At 41.2% G+C, this 27,994-nt stretch overlaps 2 protein-coding genes across 6 annotated transcripts in view; both read right to left on the bottom strand.

Moving 5' to 3' along the window:
• CMYA5 (cardiomyopathy associated 5) overlaps positions 1 to 20,394 on the bottom strand; it is a 46,184-nt gene extending 25,790 nt beyond the window's left edge. Inside the window, exons 1-2 of the mRNA XM_037374521.1 lie at positions 20,065 to 20,394; positions 732 to 12,240 (exon numbers count right to left, since the gene is read on the bottom strand). Of these exons, the coding sequence (XP_037230418.1) occupies positions 732 to 12,240; positions 20,065 to 20,216 (11,661 nt within the window). The 5' untranslated portion in view covers positions 20,217 to 20,394. The remainder of the gene's footprint in view (positions 1 to 731; positions 12,241 to 20,064) is intronic.
• Positions 20,395 to 21,455: 1,061 nt separating this feature from the next.
• The window catches only part of TENT2 (terminal nucleotidyltransferase 2), a 48,055-nt gene continuing 41,516 nt past the window's right edge, over positions 21,456 to 27,994 (bottom strand). For 4 of the 5 annotated variants that reach the window (XM_037373281.1, XM_037373280.1, XM_037373279.1 and 1 more), the window contains 2 exons: positions 26,922 to 27,001; positions 21,456 to 24,986 (listed from right to left, as the gene is read on the bottom strand). In XM_037373281.1, the coding sequence (XP_037229178.1) occupies positions 24,912 to 24,986; positions 26,922 to 27,001 (155 nt within the window). In that variant the 3' untranslated portion in view covers positions 21,456 to 24,911. The remainder of the gene's footprint in view (positions 24,987 to 26,921; positions 27,002 to 27,994) is intronic. The other variant, XR_005101876.1, reaches the window with a different exon arrangement.

Raw genomic sequence — 27,994 nt, 5'->3', positions numbered from 1 at the left:
ACAATTTAATGAGGAACAGCTTCCACAGAAACAAAAGCATTTTCACTAGTATTGATAGCAAAGGACTAGGCTACTGAAATGGAGGGCAATTCTTTCTGTCTTTTAGAGTGGTACAGCTTAGAGATAGTGGGAAGTAGGACTTGCCAAACTCCTACCTGTGCTACAGCTAAACCACTATTGGCATAGATGAACACGAACTGAACAGAAAATGAAGAAGGCATATCAACAAAACTGTGTGAACTTTGCAACTCATACAACATCTCCAAGCAACAAACACCTGTAGCCGGGACAGGGAACACTTCATGATGATACTGGTCCCCACATAAGAAGGTTTCTGTACTTTGCTAAGTGAAATAAGCTGCTGTTACTAAAATTTTCTTTTCATAGAAACAACACTCTTCCCATTTCTTCCTCTACACATACAAACCAGAATAAACTTACAGGTGAGAAATCTAAAAGATGGAAAGTTTGGTAGCAGCTACATATAAACAAAGTAATTCAAACTTCTGAACAAGCAAAAATACCAGCTTAGCAAGCCTAGGACTCCAGAGAACACCTTAATAAGACAGTCTCTGTTCAAGATCACTAACAGGTGTTTAGGAATAGTTTTTATTTTGTAAGTACTGTGACTTAGCCTCTGGACTGCTCTTTGAAGCCTCTCCCCTGACAACACAGGAGGTCTGGAGAAATTAGCCTCAGTAGCCCCTTCCACCACCCAAACTAATTCTTACCTTCATCTTGTTTGCAGCATCATCTAGTGTTGTGACTTCATGGTCTTTATGTTCTCCAAAAAGCTTGTCAATAGCAGATATTGGGCACTTACAGTGGTAACAATATGTGTCTGCTTGTGCTTTCTTCAGTTCTCTTTGTGGGCTCTCAACTTGAGGAATGTTTGTTGCTGATTTTTCAGGATACATAACCACAAAGCCTGAATCTTCAAGCTCAACAGGTGTTCTTTGCTCTGGCTCATTAACAAATTCATAACTATCACCAGCATGCTCAAAAGAGTCCCTGTCTTCAAATAACAGCTCCTCATGTGTCAATTGAGATGATATTTCATCTTGCAAGAGTTCTTCTTGTGTAATTACATCATAGTCCATTGACTCAGCAAGATCTTCATAAATATCAGAGTGGTGCTCTTCTCTTTGCAAGTCTGGCTTCTCTGTTTGCTGAATGGTAGGGATACATGAAAGATTTTCCTGAGTATACTGATCATCTTCACTGTCTTCAACAGGAGTTCTGACATATGGGACATATTTTTCCATTTGAGGAACGGCTGTTATGTCATGCTGTTCTTCCTGCTTATTACCAGCTTCTTGATAAGCAGCTCTCTGGTAATCCACTAGTTGACTATAGGCTTGTTGACTTGATTGATCTGGTAACTCCTCAGTTGTTTCTACAGGTACATTTTCTTCTTCTCTTTGTTCAGTGGTATCAGTTGCTGCACCTGAAGGAATGACTTTGCTTCCAAAAGGAATGGCATGCATTGGTTTACAAATTGTTGCTTGAATGTTACAGTCAACCTGAACTTTTTTTCTCTCCACAACACCCCTTTCTGGCAGAACCTCAGTTCTGACACATTGAAGATCACCAGACCCCTGCTTTTGTTTGTCCTGTGAACTCTGAACTGAAATTCCTCCAGTAAAGGACTCATCCTCCGGTATCTGATACTTTTGAGGCCCTATGGCCTTACTTGGAATTTCATCTTTAAGAATATATTTTTCAAAATACATTCCTGTTCCATCATCTGTGTCTGAATTTCTACTAGGAAAAGATGCATTAGAATTACCACTTTCTTCATCAGAGGGAGTCCCATCCTTTGTTTTTTCTCCTACTGCTTCTGCATAGAGGTCCTTGTATAAAAATGACAGAGCAGGTGGCTCCTCTAGAAGCTCTGGATTAACTGCAGCAACAGTGGTAGGAAACAATAGAGATCGTTCTAGCACTCCTTCTTCAGAATCAAACAGTGGGGTCCCTGGTGACTTCTGTTCATCTTCTACATTTGTAACCTTTTTACTGCTAATATCAATTGGTTTCTGCAGAGGTAAAGGTTTTGGAGAATCTGCGTAGGACTGCATTTTGCTTTCTCCTTTCACAGTACCATAAAAGACTTCATCCAGATCCTCAAGTAAGGAGAATTCCTCTTCCAAAGTATCTGCCTCGGTGCTTTCTTTAAAAGTTGTGGCTTCTTCCACAGGTTCGTGGGGAACTTCTGTCACAGAAAACAATGAACTTGGTCTTTCAAAATGTGGCTTAACTGGGGATTTGTCATCAATCAATGTATATTTTTCAAAATAATCCATATCGGCCATACCATTATTAGGATCCAACACCACATTATTATCATTTTCTGGCAAAACAGGATTTTCTTGTTGTGTTTCTCCAGTTTCCTCAACATCATCATTTTTGATCAATTCTTTTAGTTCATCACTCGCAGGCTTTCCCAACAATGAGCTTTCTGAAATTTCTGTGATTGTTCCAGAAGCTAGGGCTCTATGGCCATCATCAGCTGATTTTCTTTTATATGAAGGATTTGTTTCCAAGTATTCTAGTTTATCTACCATGTGTTTACTTTCTTCTTCATCAACAGAAAAAATATGTGTAGAAGCATGAATATTGAGTATTTCATAACCTTCTGATATTATATTAAATATATCTTTTTGTTCAGTAGTCTCTGGAGCATGCTGAGTGCCTTCTACAGTGCTCGCATGTTCCATTTCTTCCTCTTCTCCTCTCAGGTAATGTTCAGGTACTTCAGACACATTGTCTACCTCTGGATGTTGTGTTGCTTCCATTTTTTGAGGATTTCCACTGCTGGTTTCATGCTCTGAAACTTTGTCTGGACCTGGATTATCTCCTACCAGAGCTGGTAAATTATACCTTTGTGTTCTGTTTCTGGAGTCTGAGGACATCTCGTGGGAAATTTTACTTGACACTGAATCAGAAGCTCTAAACGTATGATCTTTATTTTTTGTAGCACCATGAACTGCAAGTTCTGTGCAGCTTCCAGCTGGGAATTGTTTTGATCCAAAATCAGAAGCTTCACTTGCAGAAAGCTGAACTCCTTGCCTGCTTGCTTCTGCAGCTCTTATTGGACTAATTGAGCGAGCTTCCACCTCTTCTGTCAGCCAGCTGGCTAGCGCAAGAGATGGAATATCTGGATTCTCCTCTTGATCAGAACTAGAGATAACAGACTTCATCTCTGCTGAAGAAAGGCTGCCCTGTTCACTGGAATGATGCTGAGTTTTGTGTGTCACAGTTTCATAAACAACATCTGATGAAACAGCTCCCACAGACTCTAAGGACGTATGGTTTTGATCTGCAAAATCTTGTTGCATTTTGCATCTATCCTCTCCTTTAAAATAAATGCCTGAAACGATGTTAGATTGCTTTCCAAACATGCCTACTATGTCGGACAAAGATGAAGGTATATTTTGTTTCTCTTCATCATCAATGAAAGCCACTGATACTGGCTGTTCAGGTAATGTATGAAAAGGTAAAAATGAATCTGATGACACTGCTTGCTGGCCTGCTACAGCAGTCATCTTTGACTCTGTGGTCACTGACCGTGGCATGGTCCCCACATCAGGTTGCATTTCTTGGTTATCCTGCTTAGTAGTGAATCTGGAGGGATTTCTTCTCTGCTCTGATGACAAATATTTTGTGTCCAACAAATGATCTTGAGATTCTTGCTTGTCTTGGTCTTGTGTATGCATTAGAGACACACTCTCTAACTGCACTGTCTTCAAGCTTGTTGTTTTAGGTGAAGGGAGCTGAATTTTTTGCAATTCTTTTTCATCATGTGGTGGAATTACATGTTTACACTCTGATTGTGTAGACTGAGCCTGCATGCTTTGCTTTTCTTGTTCAGCAAGGGACAATGTGGGAACCAAATACTCAGAGGCTGGTTTTGAATAAGGTGGAATTTCTTGCTGACATGTTTCATCAGCTGAATAAAATGGAACTGAAGATTCAAACTCTGTTTTTGAAGGTAAAGATAAATAATCTTGACTTTCTAGAGTTTCTGCTTTATCTGTAGGATATGATAAATTTAATTGTTCAGATTCTAATTGTATAGCTGTGTGGAAGTACTGTGGAGTCTGTTCTCTCTCTGTTTCAGGTAAAATTATGTGTTCAGCCTCTGACTGTGCAGCCACAGGCAAATGTATATGACTTTTTTTATTCTCTGCTTCTTTTCTTGCTAAGAAACCTGACTCAGATTGGGAAGTTTCTGACTGCTCTGATAACTCTAAGTGCTTGGGCAACAGGCTTCCAGTTACAGGTGGAGACTTTGGACCTCTTTCTGATTTTGTTTCAGAGACAGAATGTGAAACACCCACAGGTACAGACAGTGTTTGTTCAGTAGGAGAGGAATATGGTTGAATTTTTTGACTCTCTGCTTCCTCAGTGGAAAAGGATAATTCTTGTTGTTCAGTTTCCATCTGAGCAATTGGAGATGAAGTAGCCCCACTGCCTCGCTTCTCTGAACGTCCTGCTCTCAGCAGGGCCAAATCATGCTTTTCTGCTTTGTCAGTAGGAATTAATAAATCTGATTGCTCAAAGTCCAGTTGTGTGGTTCCCTGCTCCTCAGGCCTGCCAAAGGTATGTGATACAGAAGGTGTTTCTGGTTGCTCTGTTTCAACAACGGAGGACTGCAAATTGATGCACTGCCGTTCAGCTTGGGCCCCATCCCCCCGCTCCGTTTCACCTGTGAAAGACAATGTTTGCAGATGCTCCAGCTGGGCAGTTTGTGACTGCTCTGCTTTGCCACAGGAATACAATAAATCTGGTGGCTTCATTCCATGAGTCTCTGCTTTGCCAAGAGAATAAGACAAATCTAGATGTTTTGATTTTAGCTGTTCTGGTTGCAACTGCTCTGATTTTCCTGTGGAATATGAAAAATCAGAAGGCATGAACCTTGCTCGTGCCATTTCCTGTTTTTCTCTTTCACCAAGCAAATGTGATAAACCTGGCTGCACTAATTCTAATTGTGAAGCTGGTTTCTGCTTTTCTTCACCAATGGAGTGCAAAAAGCCAGGCTGAGCCATTCTTTTTTCCTCCAGTTGGCTGAAGGACTCCTTAAGCTCTGGCTGTTGCAGTAAGTCTTGGGCAGGTTGTGAGTGCTCTGATTTGCCAGTTGGATAGGATAAGTCCATTTCTTCCACCTCTGGTTGCTCAGTTTCATGGTGCTTTTGTTGAACAATAGAATATGACAAATCTGGATAGTTTGATTTCTGATAAATAGTTTCCTCCTCTACTTCTCTAACAGGGTAAGACAGCTGCAGATGTTGCAATGCTGGCAACGTCATTTCTTCTTCTCTTTTGTCAGAAGAATACAATGAACCTGTATGTTCCAGTCCACCTTGCGCAGTTTGCATTTCATCTGTTTTACCAAGGGCATACGTTAAATCTTGTACCCCTAAGTCCATTTGTGTTGCTTCTTGTGATAGTGTTTTGCAAATGGCATAAGATAAACCAGGAAGTTCGCGTTCTGGATGTGCCCTTCCTTGTTGCTCTGTTTTTCCAATGGGATAGGGTGTTACAGGCTGCTTTGATATCCGTTGTGTAGCTAGTGGCTGCCCTACTTGGTCACTGGAATACGATGAATCTGGCTGCTCAACCTCTGGTTGTGCTGTTCCTCGCCATGCTCTTTTGCCAGTGAAATGCAGTAAATCCTGATGCTCTGCTTCCACTTGAGCAATTTGTGGTTGCTCTGTCTCCTCAGGACAAGATAATTCTGGTAGTCCTAACCCAAGTTTTGTGGTTTCTTGTTGTTGTGTCTCATCAGTGGAGTATGATAAATCTGAATGTTCTGACTCTAGTTTTGCCATTTCTTGTTGCTCTTTTTTGCCAGAGGAATAGAGGAAACCTGGGAATTCCCCTTCCAGTGTGGCCCTATGTGGTTGCTCTGCTGTGCCATGAGAACTTGAAAACATTGTCTGCTCCAGTTTCAGGTGTACTATTTCCTCTGGGTGTAATGTATAGCTTCCCCTCTCCTGTTTGACCTCCAGATGTGCACTTGTTTTTTCTTCACTAAAAGCACAGGACACACCAGGGTGCAGTACTTTGCCCATAGCATCCGAGACATCTGGATGTTCAGACTCCAGTGGGGCAGGCCATGATGGCTTTGTTTCAACAGACATATGCAACAAATTGTCTTCTTTCAATTTCGCTTGTGTTGTTTTACGAGTTTCTGCAGTGTCAACAGGGAATGACAAATTTGCATACTCTGATTTTGCTTGTGAATTTTGCAATCCTTCTGTTTTCCCCACAGAGCACTGCAGCTCAGGGTGTTCTGTCTGCATTCCTACACCTTCCCATTGCTCTTCTTTGCTGAGAGATGATGAGAAATCACCTGGTTGTTCCTGCTCTGGTGGAAACTTTTCCTGTTGTTGTACTTTGCCACTGGAATGCAATAAATCTGGATAAACCAAATCCACTTCAGCAATCTGAGGTTGCTGTGTTTTACCAGTTGAACTTGATAAATCCATTATTTCTGTCTCTGGTTGTATGACTTCATGGCGTTCTGATCTGCCAGCAGATAAATCTGAACAGCTTGATTTTGCAAGTGCAGCTTCTTGTTCTGCTTCACTAGCAGAATGAGGTAACTGTGAGTGTCCCAGTCCTGGCTGTGCTTTCTTACCTTGCGCAGCTTTTTTGGAAGAAAGCAAGAAGCCTGGCTGCTCCTCTTGTGCAGTTTGTGCTTGCTCTGTTTTGCCAGGCCAACTTGGTAGATCTGATTTTCCTAACACCAGTTGTGTGGTTTCTTCTGTTTGTGTTTTATCAATGGAATATGACAAATCAGGATGTTTTGGCTCTGGCTTTGTCATTTCTCTTTCCTCTGCTTTTCCACCATGAGATGATGCCTGCAGAGCTCCTAGTTTCTCTTCTGCAGCTTGTGGATGTTGTGCTCTGCTGGCAGACTGTTCCTCACTTGGGCACCCTGAGGCTGAGTGCTGCATTCCTCGCTGCCCCACTTTGTTGGCAGGGGATGCCACGTGTGCGTGGCCCAGCTCCAGCTGGGCAGGTGGGATTTGCTCTGTTTTGTCATGAACATCCAAGGCACCTGACTGTTCCAACTTCTGCTTGTTCATTTCCTGCACTTTGTCCAGGGAACATGCTAGGCCAGGGTGTTCAGGTTTCAGCTTTTCACTTTGCAGTCCTCCTATTTTCAAATCAGAATAAGGCAAGTCAGAATGTCTCTGCCATGGTTCTGCCGTTTCTTCTTCTGCTGCTGCTATACCCACAGAATGGGCCAAATCTGGAATTTCCACTTCCCGCTGAACTGTTTTTTGTTCTGCTTTTCCAAAGGGGTAAGTTTGCTCTGTTTCTTGTTGCACTCTTTGTTGCACCTCTGTGTTCTCCAGAGGATATATCACATCAGTGTGCTCTGCCTCTGGTGGTGCCATTTCATCATCTGGCCTGTGAAAGGAAAATGATAAATCTGGTTGTTCCAAGTCCTCCTGGGCATGTTTAAATTGCTCTGTCTTACCAGGAGAAAGTGATAACTTTTCTTGCTCTATCTGCTGTTTTGTGGTTTGCTGCTGATTTTCTCTGCCAACAGAAACTTTTCTGTGTTTCTTATCCAACACTACCACTTCTTGGTAGTTTGTCTCAGTGGAATGTGACAAATCAGGATGTTTCATTTCCCATGTTGCAGTTTCCGGCTCATTTGCTTTGCCAGGGCAATATGTCAAATCTGGATGTTTTGACTCTATTTGTGCTGCAGAAGGTCTTTTTTGGGCCACTTTAGGCAATTCTTGATATTTAGATTCAAAGTCTTGAGTTGCTTGTTCTTTGGCTTTACCAAACGTAAATGATGAATCTGGATATTTTGAATCTAGTTGTGAAGTTTGTTGCTGGTTTCTTTGGACATCAGATAAATCTGGGCATTTAGATTCTACTTCCATACTTTCATCTTGTACTGCTTCATCCAGGTTTCCTGATGAATCCAAATGTTCTAATTGTTGTTGTGTTTCTCCCATGGAGTATGAAAGCTCTGGATGTCCTGACTCCTGCTCTATGATGTCACCTGGTCTTGTTTCACCACTGTCACATGAAAAATCTGGTTGTTTCGTCAGTGGTAAGGTTGGATGTTTCATCAGTGGTAAGGTTGGATGTTTCATCTTTTTTTGTTGTTCAGTTTCATGAAGGAAATACGAAGTATCTGGATATTCTGAACTCATTTCCTTTTCCAGTGGAGCTTCTTTTCCAGTGGAAGATGGTAAAAATATTTGCTCCTGTTCTGGGTGTATTATTTCTTGTTGTTCTGTTTTGCTAGTAAAACATGAAAGAAATGCTTGTTCTGATTTGCGGTGTGTCATTTCCTCCTGCATTTCTGTACTTACATAAAATGTCTGTTCTGGATATGCTGGCTCTGTTTGCATTTCTTCTTGCATTTCTTCACTGAAAGAATACGGCAAAGACGGATGCACCAGCTCTGGCTGAGCTATTTCTTGATGTACCAAATTAATTTGGTCTGTGACCAGTGGCTCTTCTTTCTCCCAGGTTTCTGACAAATCTGAACACACCATTCCCGTTTGCTTAGCTTTTTGTTGGGCTGTTTCCTGCTGTTCCATCTCTCTTTCTACTATATCTTGTTGTTCCATTCTGCCAAAAGAATATGATCTATCTGGCTGCACCATATCCAGTGGTGGTGCTTCTTGTTGATGACTACCAGCAGCGGAACAGGAGTCAAGTGACTGCTCTTGCTCTGTTTGTGACATTTCCCAGGGCTTTGCTCTGTCAATCAAATGTAGGGACCCTAAAGATCCTGACTCCACTCCTTTTTGCATTACTTCTCCAGTGGTAAATGAGAAATCCCTATTTTCTGAAGCTGGTTGTACGTTTTCACATTGCTCTGCCTCACTAACGAAACATGATGGCTCTGGACCTTCTAAGTCTCCTTGTACAGCTTCTTGTGCTGTTTCTCCCTGGGAATATGGTGAATCTTCTTGTTCCAGCTTTGGTTGCAATACTTTCTGTTGCTCTGTTTTGCCAGTGCGATTCAATGTCTCTGGCTGTTCTGCCCTCAGCTGTGAGAATTTATGTTGCTGTTCTTCTCCAGTAGAATATGACAAAACTGGATGCTCTGACTGCAGTGGAGTAGTTTCTCCTTGTACTCCCTTGGGACAGGAATACAACTTATCTCCAGGTTGTGAATGCTGCTGTACAGGCTGCAGCTGTTGTCCTTTGTCACTAAAATCTGACATAAGAGAATTGTCCAAATCTGTTTGTGCCAATTTTTGCTGCTTTGTTTTATTCATGTTATAGAGTAAATCTGAATGTGCTGTTTCCTGATATCCAGTTTGCTCTGTTTCAGCTCTTCTCATGGAATCAAATATATCTGGATGTACTGACCACTGGAATTCAGTGGTGTTTTCTTTCTCTGCTTTTTCCATCAAACACGATAAATCTGACGGTACTGGTGCAAGCGGTGCTGTTTTTTCTTGCTCTGCTTCTTCAGGGGAATAAGACTCTGGTTGTTCCAGTTCAAAAGGAACACGTGTTTGTTTTTTTGTTTCTTCCCTGGAAAGTGAAAACCCCTCATGTTCCATTTCCAGCTGTGCACCTTCCACTTCTTCCCTGGAAAAAGAAAAGTCTGGATACTCTGTCTCCAGCTGTGCACTCTCTGATTCCACCATTTCTTCTCTGGAATATGAGAAATCTGGATGCTCTGTCTCCAGCTGTACACTTTCTGATTCCTCCATTTCTTCCCTGGAAAAAGAAAAGTCTGGATACTCTGTCTGCAGCTGTGCACTCTCTGATTCCACCATTTCTTCTCCAGAATATGAGAAATCTGGGTGCTCCATCTTCAGCTGTACACTTTCTGATTCTTCTGTTTCTTTCTTGGGAAAAAAGTCTGGACGCTCTTTCTCAAGTTGTGAACTTTCTGATTCCTCTGTTTCTTTTATGGAATATGAGAAATCGGACCACTTTGTCTCCAGTTGAGCACTTTCCAGTTCCTCTGTTTCTTTCATAGAAAAAAGCAATTCTGGATATTCTGCCTCCAGTTCTGCACTCTCCGATTCCACTGCTTCTTCTCTGGAGTATAAGAAATCTGTATGCTTGGTCTCCAATTGTGCACTCTCCAATTCTTCCATTTCTTCCCTGGCATAAGAGAAAGCTGGATGTTCCATCTCCAGTTGTGCACTTTTGGGTTCCTCCATTTCTTCCCTGGAAAAAGAAAAGTCTGGATGCTCCATCTCGATTTGTGCACCCTCCAATTCCTCTGTTTCTTCCTTGGAAAAAGAGAAGCCCAGATGCTCTGTTTCCATCTGTGTTCTCTCTGATTCTCTGATTTCTTTGCTGGGATATGAGAAATCTGGATGCTCCATCTCCATTTGCACACGCTCTGCTTGTTCGTTTGTTTCAATGGGAAAATCAGGGTGATCCAAATCTACTGCTTTATTTGTAGCTGGAGTTTTCTCAGTTTCTTCTGTTTCTGTGTGGGTAGGGTATGAAACTCCAAGATATTTAGAATCTATTTTTTCAGAAATAGGTGTATTTAGTGCAATCCCTTGCTCCTCTGTTTCCTGAAGGGAGGAGGAAAAGTCTTGTTTGGACTTTGTTTGCTTCTCTAAGTGAACATTTTGGATTTCAAGTGGTGGGATCTTTTGATCCTCTTTTTTTTTGGAAGAATACAACAGACCTGAAGGCTCACTTTCTGGCAGTGCAGTTACTGGTGGCTGACATTCAGTTTCTTGCTTCTCTGTTTCATCTTCAGAGTGTGGTAAAAACATATATTCAGACTCAGCCTGTGCAGTTCCTGATGACTGAGGAATAATATCCTCCTGCCTTGTTTCAGAAAGAGTGGAATATTTGGATTTATCTGATGGAGCACTAGGTAAGTAAGACTGAACAGCTGACTTCTGTGCTTCCCTCCCAGGATGATCCGACATGGATGCTATAGGCAAAGTACTTTGGGTACCTTGTCTTTCTAACTCATTAACAAGATCTGCTGAAACAGACTGTGATGCAGCACTGGGCTGAATTTCCTGCTCCTCTGGTTCTTCCAGATGATCTGATGCTGTCAGCAGGGATTGGTCTGTTTTCTTGTTTGCATTTTCAGCTGAGAGCAGTGGTGCTTGTTTCTCTGTTTTATCATCAGACTCTAATGAAACAGAGGTTGTTTGCTCTGTTATTAACATTTTGTCTGCAGGTGAATAACTTTGCTGTTTCCTGCCTTCTTCAGGAGGGCAGGACTTCAGTGAGTGTCCTGGTACCTGATCTGGAGCCTCCAAAAAGGATTGTCTGTCTTTTCTTTCTTCATGCTGAAGAGTTGTTTCTGCACCAAAGTGTGAAAATCTGCTTGGTTTATCTTTCGTTTTAATGGGTTTAATATTTTCAGATGAAATACCACCTTTATTAGTAAGCCAGTTTTCAAGAGGTCTTGTTGGTGAAGAATCGCTTTGATTTGCTTGTGCTGTGGATTGTTGTCTTTGCTCCCTTCTTCTCTCTGATGGTGTTTGAAGATTTCTACTTCTTGCTGTCTGGAAAGGCTTTGGATGTGTTGCTTCTGAAAGTGAACTGAACATCTGCAATCTTTCTTTTACTGATGTTTCAAGGAACTGTTCAGAATCCCCTGAAACTGAGTTACTTCTCTGAATTCTGGTTTTCTCCGATGTTTCAGGGGCTGGCTCAGTCCCTCCAAAAATTGAGTTGAACAGCTGGATTCTAGCTTGTACTGGTCCTCCAAGGATCGGCCCTACTTTTCTCAGTCTGCTCTCTCTAAATATTGACCTTATCGGAGCACGTTTTACTGGCTCTTCTGCAATGTTCTCTAGATCTTCTTCGTCATCCAACATTTCCTCATCTGTGTCTTGTACTTCCATCTGTTCAACATTTAACACTGTTGCCTGCACATCTCCTAGGACAGTTCTTGGTTCCTGCCTTTGCCTTCCAGAAGAGTCACGTTTTTTACTGCCCAGGCCTCCCTTCAGTCTTGTAGCCATTGGCACCCTATTTGAAGATTTGCGCTTCCTTTTCCGAACAATCTTACCTTCATCCATAATAAAGATAACTTTTCCTGGAGGAGAACCTACCGGTGAACTTTCCATACTGTAAAGGTCAGAAGTCATACTAGTTTCTGAGGCCCAGGGAGTAGAACATCTGCTTGAGCTAGTTTCCCAGGTTATCCCACTGTCTTCACTTTGAACTGTTACCATAGAAAAGGAAGGGTTAGTCATGATGTACTGCAGCTTGGGTTTCACATCTTCATTTTGGATAACATCTTTTAAACTAAAAACAGAAAAAACCAAAGAAAAAAAGAGCTGTAAAAAACACACAACAAATTAAATTTTTGCAGTAAAATCTAAATATTTGCATTAAAGCAAAACTGATTTTCAAGGTTTTAAAAAATACTGCTTGTGCATAAATTTTGCATAAGGAAAGTCATATTTCATCTGACATCCATTTTAGATAGTTTTGTAAAGCTGCACGTTGCAAGGTTATTTCAGTGAAGGACAGGTGTTTAAATGCTCTTGACAATGCAGGAAAAAAAGTCTTTGATCTGACCTTGTTTAGCCAGTGTGAGATTGAGCTGATTCTGGGGCTATTGCCAGTGCATGGTTATCTCACGGTATAATTTAAACCTTGCATTACACACTTACAAGATACTGTCAGTGTTTCAATAGCACCCACACTTGCTTTGCCCAAGAGTAAATGATTATTAGTTCTCAAAGGGGTAGAGAATCTATTTGCTAGTTTGTTAATGTCTTTTGATATGTTTCATCCTCTAAGCGCTCCACATATTTTACGAAGTAATTTAGAATGCATTCAACAATAAAAAAATATACTAAGCCCTCCTCAAATGAAATAACAATGATTTATAAAGCTAACTTTAAACCTTAGGATACGTAATCAGTACACTATCATATACTGCAATCAAATCTCTCTCAATAAAAAAAAAAAAAAGGCTGGAGAAATCTTTTCTGAGAAACATTAGAAAAACAGCTTAGAAATAAGAGTGTGAAGAATAGCAAAATCAATTAAAAGACATATTTTTTAAAAAAATATTTTTAGGGTTGTAAGTAATTAAAAAAAATAGAAAAGGTAATCAATACTCAATCCTGATACTTCTTGAGTGGACAGTAGTTTATCTAGGGAAATCATAATAGCAGCCAATGGAAAGGAAGGCAGAGTATCTGCTGGCAAAGGCAGAGGCTTCAGTAGAGCAGAGTGGTGAATTCTCTTTCACTCCCGTGGAAGGATGCAAACCTATGGCCACACAACATCTTTCTTCCACTGAACAGAGGGAAGGGTCACTTTCCAGGTGATTGGAATAAAGTGCTTCTTCAACTGCAGTGAAAAATATCTGGCTCCTGACCATGGGATCAGAGAATCTGTCTCACCAACTGCCATAGGCTATGACCCAGCACCACGTGGGTACCAGAGATGGCTGCAGAGGCAGGGGACACCTCTGAGGAGCAACTGGCATCACTCTAGAGGGCACCAAGTGCCTGGCAGAATGCAGAGGTCTTTGAAGGAGGAGAAGAGGAAATCTTGAGGAGAGCTATAATTGCTCCATCAAGCAAACTCTCTGAACTGTAAGGTTTTTGTGAAGGGCACTCAGCAAAACTGCTCAGTACCTATCAGAAACAAAAAGGTAATACTGATACTAGCAGTGCTGGCCTTACCTTTCCATGAATTTGCTCTCCAGAGCACAGAACAAGAAGGGTTGCCCTTGGCTGGCCCATGATGAGGTCTATGCAAACTTATACACAGACTATCTAATCTCTGATGTCCTCAATGCTAACTGAAAACTGAAGTCACCCTGTGGGACAGCAGCCTGACCAGGCAGTGGAGGGACAACAAGGTATCGAAGTCCAATGATGGGGCTTAAAGCCAGCTGTGGTGACTGGGCTGGCCTGGAGACTGTGACTAGCAGGATAGCTTGGACTAAAGCCCACAATTCAAAGTGAGCCTGGCAGTGCAATACTAAGTAATGACACCTTAGCAAAACTCCCCAAAACCAAAAACAATACCAAACCCAGCCCTCAAACAGATAGAAACCCTAGGGTCTACAGCTGATTATCCGTCTTGGTGCAGTACTCACTAAAGAGGCTAGCTCCATAAGATAAAATTTACAGGTTGGAGGAAGAGGCAAAGCAAGCAAATATATATCAACTTTGCTGTTAGCTTTTCCTTTGCAGTTTCACGGCTTGGCATCAGGTTGAGTTGGGCATAGAAAAATCAAATCAAATCAAATCAAATCAATCTATAGCAATAGTACTAAGGAAGCTTTCAGGTCTTATGTGAGTCCATGATAACAGATGACTGATATGTTTTTTACATTTTTCAACTTCTAAATCTCCTTAATCTGTTGTTAAACCTATTTTTCTGCACTACCTAGTGTTATTAAATAAAACCCCATGCAGAACAGAGCAGCACTCCCACTTCAGCTGATATAGTGTGAATAAGAATGGGCTGCCCTGGCCCTGCTTATGCAAAAAGCTTGAATTATTCACATCATTTTCTCATTTCCAAGGTTATGGTCACAGCCCATATTCCTCTACAGTGTGATGAGTTGGTGTTTTATATCTTTAAGACCAGAATGAAAGGCACATAAGTATTTCCTTCCAATATACTTCCAAATGTTACCACAGTTTTGTATACAATTTGCATGCTGCACAGTAGTAGCTGAAACACCCCTCTCTACTCGCTTCTGCCGTTGCAAAAGGACATTTGCAATATTTCAGCTCCATAAATGCATAATGAAGCCACTGACATCCAGGGACAAAAGCCAGTGCTGCCATCATTGCATGTAGACTTTTCACAACCCATCCTGTCAGCGCATGTGGTTTCAGTTTATTTTTTCACTGCTAGGACATTGACTCAAACCTTTCATGATTCTTGAAGATGCTGACAACCAGTTTCATGCTTCCTGCCATAATAGCTCAAAACCAAATCTTTCTTATCGTTTCTTTCTTCTCACTATAACTTCTGTGCTGTGTCCACTGGGATTTCAGGTTTCTATCCATCCTGGCAGGCTGGGCACATGTCCCCTTACGTATCATAGCAGGGAAGAGTTTCCACCTCCCCAGCTGCCAGAGCAGTTGCATTCAGACACACTGACCGAGGTCTGTTCATCTGTGCTACACCAGCACCATCACAGAGAAGCACAGCCAGCCCATCAGCTTTCTAAAATCCTCCTGAGTCTCCCTTCAGCCTTTTCACATCAGACCTCGTCACTCCTGGTTATCATCAAAATTTGTTGCTGTTTGCTGCATAGCACCTTGCAAGCTGAAAACAACCCAGACAAAATGACCCGGGTGTCCTGGTTGTGGCAGTGGCCTATACTGACAAGTTCTCTCATTCCCTGAAGGCTCCTACTGCAGCCCTGCAGGCACAGTGCGAGGGAGGTGGAAATTGTTATTGGCAAGCTTGCCTTCCGAGTTGAAGGAAATATTCTATTTCTCTCTGTTTGCACTTTTGTTCTGTACAATCTTGCAGTTTCTGCCTTCACCACGCTACCCCCTTCCCCCTACAGCAATCAGTATGCTCAGCGAGGTCTCTGCCTATTGCTCTGCATTGCCTAGGGCTATAGCCTGTCCATCTCCTTCTTCAGGGTAAGAGAATGAGGAGCTACAGAAGTCCCTATTTTAAACCCAGCCTTTCACTTGTTAACCTACTGCTAACTTCCTTTACTATTGATGATGCCCCTTCTGGCAACACCATGGCTCATTCATCTGTCCGAATTCAAGTGAATAATTATCCAAAAGCAGTAAGATAGCTGCTCACTGCTTACAAAGCTGATTTTCATTAAGAGTAGCTGGGAGCCAGGAGCTGGGCCTGTCTCACACATTTTGTATCATCAAAGACACATCTGGGAAGGGGCACAACCTGCTGGGGTGCTGGTCTCTTCCAGACATTGAGTTGTGGCATGGCCTGATGGCATTGCCAGTAAACAGGTTCAGGTGCTGCTTGAGAAACCACAGCAGCTCTGTGCCTCAGAGGTCTGTGTTGCTCCTGCATTCTGGATTCTCCATCGTACAGGTTGTGGAGAGAGCACAGTTATTGAACAAACACTTTTGTCTGGGTGGGAGACTTCCTTTACACAGGGATTTAATCACTTTGTTGAGACCTAATGGGGAACTTCTTGAAGTCTAGTGTTATTTTAGATCCACAAATTGCAATGTACACCTTTGCCAAGGCTGAAAAGAAACAAAATGTGGAGCATCTGGTTGCAGCTGTTGCAGGAGCTGGGACGCACAGTGGGATCACCAGCTGCACCACACCCTGCTGCAACACCCCCACCTCAACATTGCACCCATACAGCTGCTCCCAGTGCCCTTTTGCTCCAGCCTCTGCCCTGCCGCACTCAAAATGGCTCATGCAGGGCAATCAAAAGCCTCTGCTTTCCACTGCTCTTGCCTTCACTGAGGCTGCGCCTGCAGCCAGCGGCCAACAAATGGCCCTGCCAGCCCCTTCCACCCTGGCCCAAGGCAGGCGCTGCCTTGTCTAGGGAACTAAAACCACACAGCCTTTCCCCACATATTTTTCTACTTTGAAGAGGGTATGACAAAGTTTTCCTTGGGAAGACAAAACCCCAGCACTCCCCTTCCCACCACTTCTTTCCCAGCATCCCATTTGCTATCATTCCATTCCTTCGCTCTCCTGGATGCTGCAGCTTTCCTCACGTGGCAGGCAGTCCCCTTCTCCACTGTACTTCCCGTTTCACCTCTTTCACCAATTATTTTAAGCTAGACTTGGCTCTAAAGCTTCCACACCTCTGTTCTTCTTGTGGAAGGTCTGCTTCATTTAAAAAAAAAAAAAAAAAAAAAGTATGAAAAAATAATTCCAGAACTCCAGGTCTTTCTCCCCATTTAGTGGTCTTAAATCACCACTAAATGAATAGCTAAAATGAGGCCTGTAACCATTTCAGGCAAACCAGCTACCTGGAAACATGTACAAATTGGCTGCCAAGCCATTTTTATGTAAGCTCTGCACAGAGACACATCTCGAGGCCTTACCATTGAAAAGGACACCAGCCAGGAATGGTCTGAGTGACAGAGCTGTGTCAGAGCAGCTCACCCATCACGTAGTTGTTAGAGACACAGATATTCCAGTGGGTATGTAAATCAGTAAATTATTTTCCTATAGCTAGATTTAATTCTCACCATTACCAACATAAAAATGAAAGCCTATTAATGTCATACTCACATTTACCTGAAAACACACAATGCAGGCTTTCAAAATATTTTCCATGTTTAGATGACTAATTTTACTTGGAGTTAGAAACCAAAGACATCTGCCATGATCTGTCCATCTCAGGTAGCAAAACACCAAAGGCAAGAAAATATTGCATGAGCCCATTGCATGACCAGTGGGTTATTTATGCTGGCAAGGATATAATGCATTATCACATCTTTATAATAGGTTCTGCTGCTGCATGTTAGTCTCATTACTTGCATAAAAATCTGTGTTAGGAAACTGAATTATTTAAAGCTTACATTAAAAAGGGTAATAAAAATGTGAAACCCAAACTTTCCTGCTTTTTTTTCTTCTGCTTTTCTGGATTAAAATTTTGGGAAAAGTCATAATTCTGCTGCAGCTTTTGGGATTTTATTCCCTATGGCTGCTGTAGAGGGACAGGTGTGGAAGCAGAGTGGGTTGGTCAGGGCTTGGGGGTTGGTGTCCTGGAGGAACACCAGGGCTCTTCTGTTTCTTTCACACAGGCACTGGCTGACCATGGGCCATCTATCTTGCTGCATAACTCTCTTATAAAATAGGTATCAGAATGTTTAGTATGCTTGAAAGTTGGAAATAGGAGCCAATGGGGAACTTCTTACTGACTGCAATGTTGCACAACCAGGTGCTGTTCAACTTCATGCAGAGGAGGAAGACAAAAGCAGCAGAGAGCTTGGGGTTGTTAAAAATAAATCAATGACAGCAGGGTCCAGGACAGGCTGTCTTCAGCCAAGCTTGCATATTGGTTACACCGCCTCCAAGCTATGTTTTCAAAGCACACATAAAAAAAATCTGTTCTGCAACAGGGGCCGGAAAACCTGTTTGTCAACAAATAATTAGCTTACAGCCTGAGAAAGTATATCCCAGGGTCTCGACCTGGCTGTTTTTCCTCTGCCAGCACCTCCCAGGAGCTTTGCCCAGGCACTTGGTGCAGGAGAAGCCTTAAGCTCAACAACTGCTGGCATTTGCAGCAACAAAATTTAATCATTTAAAGCGTCAGGTTTATTTAACTTTACTAAGGTACTGCTGAGTGCTTGTGCAGTTACCATACCTGTCAACCCCAAAATTTTATACCTTCTTTAACCTAATTAAAATAATCAAATGGATTTGAATATACCCTGCTACAACTGAGAAAAGCTGCTTAAAACCGCTCTGCTAGACTCTGACCTCTCTTATTAGTAAGGTGGTTAAGGACAGAGATAAATGCTGCAATGTTTAATATAACTGAGACCTAAAGGGAAGGGTAGCTGTGATTTAATTAAGTGGCAAGATGTAATGCCTGAGTTGTGTTGTGGAAGTTGCCAGCCAGAAGCAAGACCCAGCTGCAGGGAGCTGCCTAACAGGCACCCGTGGAAATAAGCCTACACAGATTTCCCTCCCTTTAGCAGAAAAGTTAGCCATTCCCACTTACATTTCACAATCGCAGTTTTATTATTAGCCATTTAATTTCAGATTGCATTAAGAAATATCCAGTCAGTTGTGTTTTAGCTGTCTGCAGCGAGTAGCTCCACTCCACTGACTTCAGCTGGTTGTTTCATAGGGTTGCTGCCATGTGCAAGCAGTGTTTATTGGCATGTATCCCCTCTCCCTGCCAGTACAGGACTGAAGAGTCAACATCTCCGTTTGTGAGAAAAGGGGCATTACACGCCCCCACCCATTTGAAAAACTAGCTCTCTGTTCCTTCTGCAAGGAGGTTTTCCTGCAGTTCTGGGCTATGTTTCCCTGTTTGGCTTTTGCTCTCACAGCACTTGGGGTGGGGTGGGCTGTGCAGAAACCCCCTGCCTCTCTTCTTCCGTGTTTTTTCTCCCAGTGACCATCAGCAATGTCAGAAAGTGCTTTGAACTATGCGGTACACCCAGAGTGGCTTGTAAACACAGGCTGGCTCCATAGCACTGAGGTATTCAGAACTGTATGGCCCAAATTTCTTTAAAAAATGGTTTCTGGAAATACCTTAAACTATCCACGTTAACGTCTTTGGCTCTTCCAACAGTATCCAGCCAAAACTTTAAACCTGAAAGGCTTTACACAAGATGAGGAAGAAATCTTGTGACCCAATAGGTGGCCCAGGCCTCAGAGTCTCTTTGAAACCACCAGGGCTGGCATGGCGGGGGAGCCTGTCTGTGTGGGGCAGGCTGCAGGCCCCTCTGCACCCCGCGTGGGCAGGGGGCCAGGCACCAGGCACTGGGCCACTGCCTCACTCATTATTTTCCTGACGGTACAAGCAAAATATTAGGACAACAAACTGCCTCTGTGCAAGAGTTACTAGGGGGGATGGGGAATCAAAAGTGCTAAAATATTCCTCATTCCACCCCAAAAATCAGCCACAGAAATGGTGGCTGGTGGAGGCGAGCACGTACAGCAAGTTTTTCCTTTTTTGGGGAAGAAGAAACTAAAGAGGGAGGGACAAGTGTGAAGGAAGAAAGGGACATAAAAAGGAACAAGTGTCAATGCGCCATTATAATCTTGGACCATTTTCTCCCTGACAAGCAAATCTGCAGAGCATTTAAGATCGATATGTGACAAAGAGTCAGCCAGAGAGGGAGGAGCAGAGGGAGATGCCACTTGAGCTGGCATGCCAGAGGATCTCTAAATAGAAAAGCTTTCAGGGAACTCAGGGCAGGCGCTTGTTGCACAAAACTTAACTACCGCCGTACCCATCAAAAAACCCCCACGTTGCCACCCCCTCCCCGACCCCCCCCCCCCGCCCTTCCCCCCCCCCCCCCCCCCCCCCACTTTATCTGCAGTGGCTGGGGAAGGGAAGGGGGAAAGGCACTGAAACCAGCACCACGCCCCAGTCCTGGCATCCCCCTGGGCTGGTGCTTTGGGGTGCAGCTGCCAGCTCCTCCCAAGGCTCAGTCCCTGGGGTGGCAGTACCTGTTAGTCAGCTCCTCTGCTTCCTCTGGGTCTACATCTTCCTCGTCCTCCTCGTCCTCCTCCTCCTCTTCTTCCTCTTCTTCTTCATCATCCTCTACGAAGGATGAGGTCTCAGACGCCCTGTCGCACTCGGCACTGCGATTCCCCTCCATGCCCCTTCTAGCTCAGGCCCTCGCCGGTGATTTTTACCCCCGACCCTGTCCTCCCCAGGGTTGCCTGAAGCAACTGTCATCCCCAGCAGCTCTCACTTCTCCTGACTCAGGGCAGTCTTTAAATAGAAGGCAGTGAAGCTACAGCGCCAAGTTGCTGCTGGTCCTACCCTGGGTCCTAGCACCAACCGGGTGCCAAGACACATGGCCAGACCTGGCAGCCATCTATCTGGCTGCTTGCCCCCTCCACCTGCCAGCCCACGACCGAGGTGGCAGGGAGGAAGGGGCTGGGGCTCCAGCAGACCTTCCCCAGCCACCTCTAGCAAATCTGGGGTGATGCACAGATGAAGCTGAAGGACCGTTTTCTTGTGGCCCCAAGAAAAGGTGCATTTAGTGTGGCTGAAAGCAAGTTCCACCCCGAGCATACCCAGAGTGCCTCACATTTGAGATAGAGGACTCTAATACAATTACTGTACTAGTAATTGAGCCCAGGACACACCTTTAATAATTAATACTGTGCCGTGAGAGCTGTCAGATGCACTGCAGTTTTTAATAACGCAGAGAGAATATATGTTAACCCCCAAAATTATGAATGTGTTCTTAAACAGCAGGACATTTCAAATTTCCTCTTCATGTGGACTGGAACCAATTTTAATTTAAAGCAAAGATAAATTACATTGCAGTGTAGGTTAAGCTACCCTTACTCTTTATTATTCTGCATTTCACATGAAATGCAGTGCTTTTCATAGACAAAATGGAAATGTTTCCAACCTGTACTATTCAAAGTAATGACTTTTTTTACAATTTTTTTTTTTTGGAAGATGGGGAAGAAGCACTGAAATTGATTCTAAATAAAGAACTTGCAAGCTACTTCAGGTATAAAACATTGTGTACACAGTATAACTCTAATCCCTTTTTCTTCCTCTTCTTCAAACAAATAGCTGGTTATAAATCAATCAGCAAATTTTTACTTGTGTTCTAAGTTCAGAAACACCCAAGCAGATATTTCTGAGTACAAGCTCTCTCTGCAATGCTAAATTAAAATTCTGCTGACAGATCCACTTGAAGTAAAATGTTTCTTACACAGTACATACAGATAAAACCTGTCTGCTCTCTTGACCTGCCCGCTGAAGTACACAATTTACAAGCTCAGAACATTGAAGAAGTATACTTGAAACAGATGCTAACTTAAGCTCCACATTTTATCAGGAGCACAGAGATGGTGTACACAGCACAATGAAATTTAAGGTAGAGGACTTAATGTTCTTTATGCATGGAAAAGAGCATTACAATCTTCTAGAAATGCTTTTATACGAAGCATACATACATCACACAAGTTTTGATTCATTTTTAGCACAGTAAGAGGAAGGTGAGTACCCTTTTACCAGAACCCCTTGAAATTATTTCCAGACCTAGTGCTCTCTCTTCTGTACTTCTCACAACTTCATTTGACCTGCAAGCTGACCAAACCAGCATATTCATGTTCTTCTTATAAGCCTTGATTCTGTAAAATCAATGAGGAAAATATTTATATCAAAACACACAAGGATTAGAGAAAACAAGACAAACATTTTAAAAAAAACAGCTTCAAAATACACATGAGAGAACCCAGAGCAAGCAAAGTCCATTAAATCAAGAGCGGCTTTGTCTGATGGATTTAAATTTAAGTTCAAAGAAAGCACTGGTTCCAAGTAAGCATTTGGAATGGTGTTCACTAACGCTAACTTAAGATTATCTACATATCATCTTCCATCCTTTTGTCTTGGCTGCCCACTTCTCCCATATAACCCTGCAATTTGAATCTTAAAATTGGTTTATATTGAATTCCTTGTAGGGGATTTCTTAAAAATAACTTCTTATACTGTCAGGACACCTTAAGGTACCTTAAGAGAGTACACTTACGCAATCACATTTTAGGAGACATTAGAACTAGAAGAGAAATTTCAAGTTTCACAGTATACAGCCTGTGCCATTTCTGGCACTACTGTTACTGACTGTGAAGCTCTTGCTAATGTTCGATCTTCCCATTCACCCCTGAGCCTGTTAATTAAAAGCACTCCTAGAGGACCGAAGAGTTCCTAAAATCCTATGCAAGACACTAGTAGTTTCTGACATTATACAAAGTGAGAAATTACAGACCAACCCAATGCCAAAATGAGTAGTCAAAGCTAGTTCTAAAATAACAACCAGAGCTGAACTAAAGCATTTTCATTCCAAGGCTGTAAGAAGCCCCAGAGAAGTTAGCATCTTGCACATGTGCTGAAATCTTGGTCGGCCATTAAAAACACCTTTTACCAAAGGTCTCCCAGAAAAACAATTCCTGCTAGGGTGTATGCCAAGGGATAGGAGTGTGAAGGTTTTTATTTTGAAGTTGAAGGGAAAACTTCATGGTAACATTAAGATTAATGATAGCCATTAGGGATTTCTCACTCTGGACACCTGCCCAGAGTAGATTATTCCATGAAATATAAGTAGATGGAAATTCAGGCCATTAAACCTCTGAACAACTTCATACTATGCAGAACTGAATCCCAAGTTACAAGTCCAGCTCCTACTCGCTGTCCCCAAACCACTTATTTTGTGGTGTTTTATTTGAAGCTTTCTGATGAAAGTTGCAACCCACCATTTTGTCACCATCATTACATTCACTCACAGAAAGTGGTGCTGCTCCCGTTTGCCTTGACAGGTGAATAATACAATGCCATGTCTGGTAACATATGTTTTCCAGACCCCACAGATTATTTTTTAGCGTGCAAGAGCACTGCCACATTCCGTGCTTTTGTCAGACTACCCACTAGCTTCTTCCACTATGAGCTAACCCAAGTTACACTATCTTGCACCTTGCTTAGGTAACACAGTAAATTACTGGGGAGTCTTCTGTTGTTAGAGAGGATACAACAAACAGGCTTGTCCCCAAGCAACTGTGGAAAACTACCAACTAGACTTTGTATTTCTAATTATAGATGTAGCTTATCAGAAGTACATGAACTTGAGAAAAAAGGCAAAAAGACTCTTTCAAAAGGCACAGGCCATTGTGGTTACAGATCTTGGCTTGTGTTAAAAGGATTACCAAGTAGTGGTGGTCAATTTTTACAGAATTGAATGGAGGTATCACAGGTTTTTTAACTGTCTATTTCAAAACAGGAAGAAGCGGTTTCAAACATAAAGCAGTAATTTAAGGTGTGAGACAGGTTGACGCATTACGTGATGCAATGCAAACTCATGAGAGAGACAAGTACAAAATTTTGTGCTGCACATCCAGCTCACTTGAAATAACATTTTTGCCAAGTTTGAACTTGTCCATTCAGTTATCCTACGTTGGTAACGTTTTAAATTTTCCTAGACAAAGACATAGTCAACAACTGTTTGTTTAGAAAAACAGAAACAGCCCTCCTCTCTTCCTCAAATCCCCCTAGGACTTGTATAGCATCTTTGATTGTAGACATCAGCCTGTACTAAAAAGTCATGCTTCCATTTTACATAAAACAGGTCAAAATGAGTGTTTCACTAAGACCAAGTTTACCACCTTATAAAGAGAAAGATCAGCGAGGGGGGAATATACGCAGAGAGTAATGGATTGCTACGGTCAGATTATGACTGAAAGACTGTTTAAATTGCAGAAGGAAGATGTTTTAAGAAGCAAGCCAAAATCTTAGAGACTAGATCATGAAATGTCTAGTAAGTAACCCCACAGCAGGCAAATACTTTACAGTTTCTAGAACATCTAAATCATAAAACCTGAAATAAATTAGAACATAAAAGTTTGCACAAGAAGACCTAATGCTTGTTATTTTACACAGTTATAAAGGTTTTCACAATCTTGTTAGAGACAGCAATAGATGAAACTTTTACCTGTACACAGGTGCAATGCAGAATAGCCATACAGAAGTGTATGATTTTCAGCAGAGGCCTTACTTTTACAGGGCATTTTCTTTTCTACTTAATTATAAGAAATATTTTAAGTATGCAGTACAACATAAAATGGAAAAGCTGTATCTTCCATATATAAATTTATTTCATGTGACATGATACAAAATATTAAACTTACAAAAATGAAAATACAAATTTGACAATAAGGGTAAGTGCAGTTTTAACAGTGAATTCATTTTCAATAACAAGTATGTGAGAGGCACAAAATGTACTCAGGATTTTAAAAGAGGGTTCACAACTTTTTTTTTAATGCTAGAATTTTCAAGATTACTTGCCTCTATTCATTTTACAGTAGTGACCAATTTACAAATATTTACACAAAATAGAAACAGAAGCCCAAATTATTGTAGCAGTGGTAGGGTTGTGGGGTGTTTTGGTTTTAGTGTGGTTTTTTTTCCCCATCTCTCCTTCATACGCTCTGTGTGAATATGAAGCCTTCATGTACATTGATTCGTCCTTTTTACTTCAACTTTTCTGTAGTAGAAACATTGCTTGCAAATTCCATTTTAGATTACCTTAAGGATACAGTTGGACTTGCATATTGTTTAGCTCTGAATGTCTTTGTATCATTTATTACATATTCCTTTGAATGAACAGCTGTATTAACAAATATTGATAACAAAATATGCAATCCTTATTAAAAAATTTCCTTAATAGAAGTTTACAGAGAAAAACATTTCATAAAAAAATGTGGGGTAACAGCCTTGTGATTTTGATACTGTGCCTTATTTCACCAGGGTGCCATAAGAAGGAAGCGAAATAAGTTGATTATTTTTGGTGTGTGGTTGTTCTTAAAGGTAATATACTGTTCAGGTCCGCTTTGTCTCGTAATACCTGCCAGGCCTGGGGGGGGGGGAAAAAAAAGCACAAGGTTTTAAAAGGCTAAATAATCTTTGCTGTTAATATTTAGACATCATTGTAAGCAGTAAGCCTCACAAATCCACAAAAATCAGGTTGATATTTTTTCCCCGTCTTGAAGAGAGGGGGTTTGGGATTTTGGTGGGTTTTGGTGGGTTTTTTTTTTTGGGGGGGGGGGGGGGGGGGGGGGGGGGGGGGGCGGTTTTTTTTGAAGGCATGAAAAAATCCAAAAAGTACACAAAATGCAATGAATTACTGAGGATGCTACAGCCTCTCAAGAAGAGAGTAGATTTGTGGAGACTGACATGTTAACATTATTTAAGCATTACATTGATATTCTAACTGCAAAATAATGCTCTCAAATTCACACATGTCAAAGTTCCTGATACAAGCTGTTATACTCTGACATCTTCAGAACTTAATTGTGTCTTCAAAATAGGTTGTTTGAATTTTCTTCTGTATTCTAGTGTTAACTCCAGGACACATCTGTCACATCTGCTAGGCCACGAGCCCACAAATAACTGCAGTCACCCTCCTGTCTTTACACAGAATTAATTTAAACCACAATGTGTAAAGAAAACCACATGAAGAATAATCTCTCAAGGGTGATGAGACAGATTCCTTAGGCTTCTTAAAAAAAGTCAACCTATTAGTAAGTACTTGCAGCTTTAGGCAACTGTCATTCCTTGTGGTTCCTAGTAAAGAGGAAAATTTTTTCAGGGCCGTGACACTCTAGTATATAGGCTTCTAGAAAGCTAGGAGCAAACAACTGCTTTTACAATTTTCAGAAAACCACGCAGGTTTGAAATGAATTTTTTAACTGAAAATCTGAAAAGGGTTCACTGTTTTCACAGAACAGTGAGAACACCCAAACTACTTTGTAAAATACTGCTTTAGCAGGTTCGCAAAATCAAGTATTTTATGTAAGCATACGTGAACAGTTCAGTATTTTGTGTGCTAACATGGTTAAATGTTAGCAAACTGACATTTCCAAATAGAATTACAAAGCAAGAAAGTTATTCTTTTCTGACTAAGGCAACGCCTTACAGCATTTGTTCTATTATAAATAACTGGCATTGATTTCCTTTTAGCTGGAGAAACTCTCAAGATGTTTAAAGATTTGACTAACTGGAGCAAACAGGATCCTCCAATGACAGCACAACAGGGGAGTCTAACTGGTTAAAGCTGGAAGCCACTTCTGTGCAAGTCCCTACTCTTCACTACATTATGAATAATCAGAAGCCTCAAAAACTGGAATTTGAGCTGTGATTCCAAATGCAATGCCTATGATAGGAGACGAGCATAAGACAGAGTTGGTAGCAAGGGTTTTTACAAGAATTATGTTTAATTAAGGCCTAAATCTCTGTGTGCTTCTAACCATCCTTGCCTCCTCCACTGGCAGGAACAGTGAAAGCTCCAGTTTGAACTACTCGTGTTCTAAAACTATGAGTGTGGCCTCCCTGAAGGAAACTACCAATTTAATTTGCTTGTCAAAAACCAGCAGAAAACCATAGGTGGCGATATTTATATAAAAAAAATATATATTATACTTATATAGTAAGACGTATAAACCATTGTTTATTACCAGTGAAACACATGTAATGAATATAAAGTCGCAATTCTGAAGTTCTTGATCATCATTACAATTTTATACATGCACAAGAAGATCCAAGACAAAGAGTTTACTATTTCAAGTATCCATTTCAACTTTGGTCTGATGTTAGGGGCAGACATTAATACTCTTACTGAATAATTTTCCACAAATTTTTTTTAAAATAAATTTCTATTCTTTTTATAGTACAAAGCATAAAAATATTTGTAACACAATCATCAGAAACAGGAAGGTTAAATGACTAGCATTTGTGTAACTACCTTGGAAATCAAAATGACTAGAAATATTAAATGAGATACGCTTTTTACCTTCAGAAATTCACCTTTGATAATACTAAACTTCTGTTTTTCATGTACAGCTCTAGCAGTGTTTGTCCCATCAAAGGGCTCTGCAAGATAAAACACAAACATTAAAAGAGTTAAAACAATCTTAAAGCTAGGCCGTCAGAGAAAACCCAGAAAGGTCAGCATATTGTTGCTTCCCAAGACTGTTTTGAATGGCTGATTCTACTTTGCTTCTCAATCCATTTGCACAATCATTCACCCCCCAAAAAGGCCAAAAGCCTGAATGCTTTCATGCTATGTAATCCATAATAAAATCAGGTTATTATATCTGTTGAAGCACACCATGATTGTGCTGAAATTATGCATCAGTAATTACTTGTTACTGCTTTAGTCTGTGATGACATATCAGAATATGATTTGCATACTAAAATGTTTTGAAACTTACTACACGTGCCTCTTGGAAATATCTACTTTGGATTCATCTCATTCAACCACTTCTCAGTGAAATACAAGGAGTACAGTAAAATATTTACTATAACTTTTTATGTGAGATGTATCAGCTGCTCTAATAATTTATTTTATCAGTTCGTACCTGTTCTACAATATCTATTAATAAATCAATAATTTGGTGCTTGTACCTGCTAATAAGACTACAAAGTTATGTGATGTTTTACCTTTTTTTTTTGCTAACAGAAAAAAGTTCCAAAGTATTAATTGAAGAAATAAAAAAGTATTCCTTGCTACTGATAGGTTGCCAACATTAAAGCAATAAATACTAGAAAATTAGACACTATGCATTACAATGCACTACAAAACAGATTTTACAGTCTTTTTAGGTTGTTTATGTATGTTGTTTAGTTGCTTATGAATTGCTTTTATTCAGATAGGGACATATAATCAAATAAAGCATTAAACAGATCAGAAGCGCTTATGCCATTAAGGACACTGGGGCTTCAAATCTGGAATTTTTATTTCTGCAATCTATTTAAATTCACACATTGTTTCTGGCAACAAATGTTGTATTTGGCAGTTTTCGAAAAGGTTTCTCTTAAAACTACATATAAATTTTTTTAGTGGATGTGAACATGCAGATTTAT

Source organism: Falco rusticolus, chromosome Z (assembly GCF_015220075.1).
Source record: "Falco rusticolus isolate bFalRus1 chromosome Z, bFalRus1.pri, whole genome shotgun sequence".
NCBI lineage: Eukaryota > Metazoa > Chordata > Aves > Falconiformes > Falconidae > Falco > Falco rusticolus.
Note: the sequence above shows the minus strand (reverse complement) of the source record. Positions and strands in the feature narration are given on the sequence as shown.